The sequence below is a fragment of the Boleophthalmus pectinirostris genome, unplaced genomic scaffold (genome assembly GCF_026225935.1).
Source record: "Boleophthalmus pectinirostris isolate CB_2022bp ecotype Guang Dong unplaced genomic scaffold, ASM2622593v1 HiC_scaffold_20, whole genome shotgun sequence".
Classification (NCBI taxonomy): domain Eukaryota; kingdom Metazoa; phylum Chordata; class Actinopteri; order Gobiiformes; family Gobiidae; genus Boleophthalmus; species Boleophthalmus pectinirostris.
Window position 1 is genome coordinate 11,812,592 of NW_026571153.1, and position 8,690 is coordinate 11,821,281.

At 35.2% G+C, this 8,690-nt stretch overlaps 1 protein-coding gene across 1 annotated transcript; it reads right to left on the minus strand.

The window, feature by feature from the left end:
• Window positions 1–1,686: 1,686 nt before the first annotated feature.
• Window positions 1,687–5,731, minus strand: tex261 (testis expressed 261). The gene is made up of 6 exons (XM_020936495.2): window positions 5,545–5,731; window positions 4,798–4,877; window positions 3,931–4,084; window positions 3,497–3,564; window positions 3,305–3,407; window positions 1,687–2,981 (listed from the first exon to the last, which is right to left on the minus strand). Exons 1-6 carry the CDS (start codon window positions 5,612–5,614, stop codon window positions 2,866–2,868), a joined length of 591 nt encoding a protein of 196 aa, XP_020792154.1. The 5' UTR covers window positions 5,615–5,731; the 3' UTR covers window positions 1,687–2,865.
• Between the last annotated feature and the right edge of the window lie 2,959 nt (window positions 5,732–8,690).

The following is an 8,690-nucleotide window of genomic DNA, read 5'->3' on the forward strand; positions in this document are numbered from 1 at the left end:
ACAAAATCATGGAGTTTGAAAACACAAAGCACTTCCTGGATTACCACAAGACATCACAAGGTGGAACAGAGTTTTAAACAGTGCCCTTTAACTTGGTTTGTTGTTAAAAATACATGATTCTTCCTGAAATATAAGTACAAAAAGTGCCTTATGGGTCCTTCTGAAAGTGTCAAAATTTGAAATACCATTGAGTGCGTGTGATGTGAGAGGTAAGGGAGGGGTGAACTCGGTCACTTGTCACAGATGCACTTTGGTTGCCCTCGTCACCTCCTCACTCTCCTCCAGGGACCGGAGCAGAGCCAGGTGAGCCCCTGTCAGCAATGTACACGCTCTGGTCAGCTGAAGGACTGTGGTGGTCAGCTGAACTCTGCTTTACACACAACCTTTACACCTCAGTAAGGTCAACTCAGAGCAGACACCGTGTCGTGCCCAACCATTGGCTATAAATTCTGTACAATTTATCAAAAACACCTGGTGACACATGTCAGTTAATGTTTTTTTTTTTTTTTTGAGTAGCTGTTGCATTTGAAAGGCCAAATGCATTATATTAGTTTGAACAATCAGAACTCAGATTAAACACATCAGATGTAACTTATGTTAATAGGTTCTTTTTTCAAACCAAGAATTTGTTTCAATTGCTCACTAGCAGTCTTCCTCAGAGTGGTCACGTGATGTTGCTGTGACATGTCTGGTCAGCTGATTTACACAGATTTTAGCGCTGTCTTCTTACCGATGGAGGCAGGACGACTGCGCTATCTGCAGTCTGACTTCCTCAGGACAGTATCCCAGGTGTGTGAGAGTAAAAAAGCCCCCTCATCCCAGTTTATAGTCCTGTGGGCATATTTCCGTATTTTGATTGCCTTTTTAATCCAGCGACGATGTCTGTTTTCCTGTCACAATGTCTGCTCCGTCCCAGTCGATAATGTGGTTCTCTGTTTTACAGTTGTCAGAAATTACCGATCTGTTGTTCCTGTTCTGTTTTGTGTTTTGTTGTGTGCACGCATTTGCTGTTCTCGCATTCTGTTCTATGTTCCTTTTTTCATGTACTGAACCCTCCCTGTTTCCCCGATGTATGTTTTATTGCAGCACATGCAGGGTATTTCATATTTACATTACATTTAGGCTCTGGTTCTATTTTGTTTTTTCGGTGGACAAGTAGTTGTCTGAGTTTTCTGTACAGTTTCACTGGTGTGTCACACCAACACCGTAACATCATGTGACCACTCTGAGGAACACCGCTAGTGAGCAGTCGAAACTGTCAGGTATGAAAACAAACTCTTCAGTCTGAAAAAAAACAAACCTAATAACATAAATTATTGGAAGACCAAATGAACCTCATTGGACTATCAGATGGAACATAGTGACTTCACGAATCTGATGACTCTAAAAATCAAATGATCAGAATTTTGGTGTACATATAAACATAGTCCGTGACTCCACACATATTTTTATTTCATCTCTTTGTTTTTATTGTGTTTAGAGTCTAGATTGATAGTGTCCACTGTGCACTCTCACCGTAGCCCGTCTGAGATGGAATAAGGATTTTGTCACCCCAAAAAGTGGAAAACAAATGGTTGTAATAGTGTGATTAAAATTAACTTTGGATTATAGACTAAAACATTCATTTCCTTTGAAGCTTCAAAAATGTCATGTTCTGAAAAAAACACAAAATGAAAATGCCACAACTATTTCGAAACCTTTTATTGTTTTACAAAGTTGTTTTTTCTGGCTCACAATGAACTGTAACCAGTAATCACTAAAAACAGGGGAGGAAAGTCTATAGATTGATCCACACAAGTGTCTTCATGTGAGTTTTGATGTAAGACTTAATCAAATGTAGAAAACATGTTTCATGAATTTGAGAAAATAGTCCAAAATGTAATGTGTTGGGAATATGAACGCTAACATCTAACTTTATTTTTATACTGTATAAAAAGAGATCCACTGTGTATTAATTTTATGTTAGCTTAATGTGAAGAATGTTAATACTATAAAAATGTGAAAGTGGTTGTTTATAGCTTTTCTGTACACCCATGATTTTTGTATTAATTATCTTTTCTTTTGGTTTTTGACTTAAAATATGCCAAAGACCTGTTACTATTATTTAAAATATTAACATGTAGTCCACTGTCATTTCTTCATATCCATAATCAGGAACCTGAAATATTTAATTCTTCTTACAGATGCAGATGTAACTTTTATGGTAAATGCCCCTTCTTATCTCCATGGAGATGTTCCACAATATGGTATTAAACTTATCTTGCTCCAAGGACCAAGATGATGTTCCCTGACCAGACCAAGTTACAGTTCAGATCTGTGGTGACACCTCTCACAGAAGGTGGTGGAAGAAGGTGTGTTTTTTCAATGCATTTTTGAGTTATAAAAATAAATTTGATTCAATAAAAGCAAAATTGATAAATTTGATACCATAAATTCCAGGCAAAACAATAACATCTGCATGGTAGGTGAGCTACCTCCAGAAAAGTTACATAGTGCACCCAAAATTGCAAATCAACCAATAATTTAACTTTTTCTTTATGTTGTAATTGCACCGCCAAGTTAGTTTTGTAGAAACATTTCAATATGACTCTAAATTGTCAAAGATGAAGTACTGGGCTACAAACCAGCTGCTCCATAGAGTCATAGGATGTGATGTTTTGGCAGTCAACAGAGACAAATACTTGGGAGTGATATGGCCTGTTGAACGTCTTGAATTGCAGTAAGCTCTGTTCATTGGTCCATCCTCTCGGTTCAATCTGGACACTGCTTAAGTTAAATAGTCCACAGTCCTTCCTGCTTCGGCCATAAACTCCAAGACAAAAGATGGCAAACTTTCTCAAATATCCAGAGTTTTTTTTTCTTCCTTTAGTACATTTTCTGTCGACTGGGCAGAATCGCCTCCTTTAGGAAAGAAAACACCAGCAGTATCCCGGACCGCTTTCCCCTCTTCCCTTTAGTGAAATAATTTGACACCACATCATCTGAAACATAGAATATGTCCGTGTTTTAGTTACAGCATCTATGTACAACATATATGCAACTACAGTGGTTTTCAAACTAAAAAACTGGACTGAAACTGGCCTACAGGTTGGTAGGTAGGACTCAACATAATTTAAGTTTCTGAGTAACACCAAAAGGTGCAAAGCTAATAAGGTTATCTTCTCAGCTTACAAAGTTTAGTGCCATTTATAAATCCATTACTTTAATGGACTGCCTCATGACCCATGTTAGTAACCAGACTTTCATTTCACAAACTGCTGTTGTAATCATGATGCAATACTGAGTGAGGTGGCTGTAATCTCACCTCCCTGCTGCATTGTGGATGGAAGGACATTTTCTCCCGCTGATAATGACACAAAGAAGGCAAAAGGAATCACCCACAGGCATATTGTGAAGTATGCCAGTACCTGCAAACAAGTACATATTATATGAAGCATTATAAGACAGAATTAGTCCAAAGGTTGTGCATTAATGTGATAAGAGATTAAGGGCTTACCTCTGAGAATGGATAATACTCTTGTGCAAAGTACTGGAAGGCCATATAATGGTTCACAACCACCAACACTGTAGCACAAATTACCAGGGAAAATTATGGAAACTGAGCAAGGGTGAAGATATTTCATCAAGCCAATTACTCATTGTAAAGTTATTAACGTGATATTGCTTAAAGCACATATACTACAATTAAATACATTCCAAAGACATTTCTACATGTGTAATTTAGAGCAACTACCTATCTATTATTTGCTTTAAACTTTTATATCCTCTGGACAAGGATGTGTACACCTGTCACATCCACCCAAATGTTTAGATAGCAGGGGAGAGGCCAAACAAGTGTGTCTCAAGATAAAATGCCACCCATAAAAAAATATCAGTAACACTGTGTAAAACATTTTATAATTCAATGGGTGAAAGTTGCATAACGCTTACCACATGAGAGGATGAAGTTGGGGGAGCTGAGCAGGATATAAGGGAAAGTCTGCAGTAAGCCAAAGTACACCAGGTTTGTGAAGAGACCCACTCCAACCATCAGCACTGGGAAGCCTTCAAACAGATACAGGCCTGCTAGCACTCCTGTGGAAAACTGAGCATGACAATACAGTTAGACCACAGCTATAATGGAAGGAAAAGCTATTTATAGTTATGAGTTATGAGTTATACCAGGGGTGGGCAATTATTTTTTCCATGGGGCCACATGAGAAACAGAAAACTCAATTCTGTATAATATTAAGTGTATTTCTTTATAAAAAAACAACAACAACAACAAAAAATAAATAAATAAATAGTATTGTTTTGAAACGCTGGTAAGACTGATAAGAGTTTGTTATAACTAAGCAATGAAAAAGTGAGGTTGCCTTGCAGAAAATGTTATTTAAAACCCACCTCTAAAATAAAAGCAATGCAGCTTTAGTCCATGCATGATGTAAAATGATAAAAGATGTTTATTTTGTAATGCCAAATAATGTTAAACAGGCCGGTCAGAGTTAGCCAAAGGGCCGTATGTGACCCAGGAGCTGTACAATGCCCAGGTCTGATTTATACACACATGGTTTAAAAATGTGGCCTAGCTATTTTTCAACAAAAAAACACTTGAATATCTGCTGCTTGCTTCAATAATCAGGCAGAGCATACAGTATCTGTTCTGCAGTATTGAACTAGAAGTCAATTGTCCCTATTATTGAGTTGTTTTAAATCAATATTACCATTTACAAAGAATAAATCAAGAAAATAATGGGACTTATATCATAGTTTTATACTGAATACCAGTAAAAATAACATATATTTTTCTTAACTCACCAGTATCATGTACTTTATTATTCTGCTTGTGGCAACTGTGTATTCTTCTATTAGTTCTGCCAAATAGTACAGACCGGCAGCTGTGAAAAGAAATGATAATTATTCAGTAGACTATAGGCGATATACAGATATATGTTTAAGTTTAGGGAATCGACAAAAACAGGTTATGACACAAGCTCCATAAATTGAAGAGCACTGACAGCCACACCTGACAGGTCACGTGCTTAGGTAACTTGTCAACGTGTACAGACTGAAACGGAAATGCAAAATAAAACCAAATGAGAAGCTGTACAAAAGCCACTTATTTAATTTACATAATGGTACGTGTTTATAAAGTTATTTGCTACTTGCTGTATAGCTTGGAAAGACAAAAAGGAAATGTTTACAAGTTAACACACCAAAAGCTAACATCCGATGAGCAATAACAAAATATATTCATGCAATTAGATTAATCTTTTATTTATTGATGAAATGATCAGTGGTATTGCTGACCTAGTTTGTTAGATTAGATCAGAATAAAACACATCTTATGCATTCATTGCTCATCTGTTGCATCAAAACGCTAAATATTTAGATTCTGACGCTTTGTAAGTCTACATTACAAGTTGCATACGTTGTTTAACTTTGCAGTGATCATAAATATTACGTAGATAAAAGCTAATTTGGGTAAAAAATGCAGAGTGGCGCTAGCATTAAGCTAACGCTGCTTTGAAGTTAGCTGCTGTGGTCATGCTTAGTCTTACTCACCTATCGCTAAAGTGACGAATGAAATCTGGATGACCAAAGACAGCCAGCTCAGTAAATAAATAAACCACATCTTTATGCATAAGAAAAAACACACACGGACATGAAAATAATACAAAAAGAGACGAGCTGCTGCAAATGCTGCTGTAACAGTGTCAAAGTTCCTGTGTTTTCGAGAGAAGCTCCGCTGGTTTTGTGACAGCGACACCTGCGGCGAGGAGGGGCAATTGAAGTTCATTTGCAAAAACACATGATCAGTGCCATTTGAATACAACAATAATTTAGTATTTGTCAAGCAGTGCTTTCAAAAGCTATATCTATTTTAGTCTATCACTTCTTGAGTAAATATCCTGAACTATTTACTGTTATTAATTTACTAATAGGCCCTAGGTAACTTTGGCTTTTTTCTACCTCGAACAGAAGCTACTTAACTTTCACTTAAATGTGTGAAGACAGTAAACATGTTAAATAGGAATTATTAATAGTGTAAAACAAAACACTGTAACAAATTTTCGAAACAGATTCATATGTTTTTGCAAATTAAATGTTTAATTGTCTTTGGATGCTTATAGATTTTTTTTCCATGTTCAACTTTTCCCATTTATATTGACCTGAAGACTAAACTAAATAGAAAACATGTTTTAATATAATTAGGATTGGTTATATTGATATTTATTTAAAAAGAAAAAAGAAAAAAAAGAAAATCGTAGAATTTTATTGCATTTTAATGTCTAATCCAATCCAGTCAGTTTTATTTATATAGCACATTTCATAAACAAAACAGTTTCCAAAGTGCTGCACAACACAAATAAAACATATCCAATAAAATAAAGCTCTATTTAACTTCTCTAGTCCTCATTGAGACAAGAAAACTATAGGAAAATCAAATAAGAGCAAAAATACCAATAAATAATAAAAAGATAAAAAACATAATAATGTATATATAATAAACATCAAAATAAATAAAAGACAAAGAGGATCACACAACTCATGCGGTGTTAAAAGCCAGAGAATGAAAGTGTAGCTCAAACTAGCTCTGTCAAAGCCATCTTGCAAGTGCAAATTATGTAATTAATTTTGTATATATTTCACATAAAGAAATCTACTTAAGCCATTACAATTATTTGAATAAATGTTCAAAAACAAAAATGTAATTAAATGCTATAAGTTAATATTGCTGTTTACTGTGCTTCTCTCAACATTATTTCTTCATGCTACAATGATCATTATATTATTCACGAATGATAAATATTAATAGACACACTGAGCATAATCCAATAGCTTTGCTCTCACCACTGAATCTTCCCTGTCAATTATTTAAAGGCCATTTTATTTAATAATTTCAAATAAATGTCAAAAGATAATCATTTGTCTTACAGTTTATGTTGGTTCTAATTAAAAATATATATATTTAATAGCAGTCCACATTTTGCAGTGATTTGAGCTTCAGTAAAATTGTATACTATTTAGAAGAATAATATGTTTATGTTTATTTATTAAATATGGGACAGTGCACATTAATTGTGCATGTGCCAGAGTTAACCATGCAGGCTCATTTTCATCCACAGTCCCATTGGCAGAAATCAGGTTTACATATCAGTTTAAGAATTTAGGTTTAGCAAGAACATTCTCACAAAGTTTATATAGTCTTATGTTGTAAATTTCTTTGATTAACAACAAATAGTTATGTTTTGTATTGTAGCAACTCCCCATAATAGTAGGTAGTCTATTATTATTACAATTATGTTGTGTTTTGTTTCATTCACACATGTTTGGAAATGCACACTAACTAATAATAAAGGGTTAGTCAAAGGTTAAAATACTCTACTTCACCTTGAAGTGTTAGTTTTCAAGTTAACAGCCAAGTTTTACCATTTGTTCAGTGGAGATTGATCATTCCAGAGCTGAAATTACCCAGATTATTCTAGTGAATGTGGAACAAGGTGGAACAGAGTGTTTTTTGTTTGAGAGAAGAAGTAAATATGAAGGGTTTCTGTGTTAAACATGGCAGAATTAAACAAAAGACAACTGCAGGTATGTTTTTGATGGGAAAAAACATTATAACATACATAAAAAAATGGCGAAATAATACGGGTTTTTCAATCTGTTCAAATAGACAGCTGTGCATATATAAGGTGATTTTTTTGTAGTTAAGGTTTTCTCAACATAAATGACCCATTATCTGTACTTGCTATAGCCCTGAATAAGCCATATCAATTTCAGCCTTTCCTTTACCCTTTTTCTGTCCATAAACACACAAAGGGATTGCATAAAAAGAGTCAGACCATGCTTTCATTTGCAAATCTGACACCTTTGAGTTTAAGGGCGAAAATAATGAAAAATGCAGGAGTGAAAAGACAGAGCTTATGGCAAAGGGGGCTAAATACAGTAAATATATAATGCGAAAACAGCGTGAAGAAGGCACTTAAATGGTGTCAAAGTCAGAGGTGAGGGGAGCTTCATCGCCATTCAAATGCTTTTAGCCAATAAAAATGGCAGATTTAGTTTAGCGTGATCCATTCATGCATATAAGGTCTATAAAGGTGAGAAAACAATGGCAACCCAGCGCATTTAAATATACTTTTAGCATAGATTTAGAGATCACCTGAGTCCTGAGACAACACCTTTTTTCAATGACGGTAATATATTTATTTAATAGGCTTAAATAAAATACATTGGATAGAGCAGTGCTCCTGCTAGACTTTAAAAGATAGGCCAACACCTTTAGAAAGAACGGACACACTAGCCAAAGTGGATTTTAACAGGTTTGGCCATTTTCTACCTGAGTACAGTACTTAAACTTTCACTTAAATATGTGGAGACAGTACGCATGGTTGAATGGTTGAAAGTTATTTTCTTTTTCATATAAATAGTGAAATATCTTGGCACCTGAAATTTGGTCTATGGTGCGATGTGGTTCGTTTCCAGTGCTCTAGGATTGATTTGAAGCCTTGATTTTAGATTAAGTTTCAATCTGAATCTACATAAGTTTAATGCCATATTGTGAGAAATTCCTAGCCTGATTCATCGTCCGGTTTCACTTTGTGGAAACCGTCTGACCTTGCAGCATTAGGATTTGTTTGCTCGACGGTAGGCGGGTACTTTTTTATTTAACTAATCACTGCTATTTGATCGTGATGTATGTAATG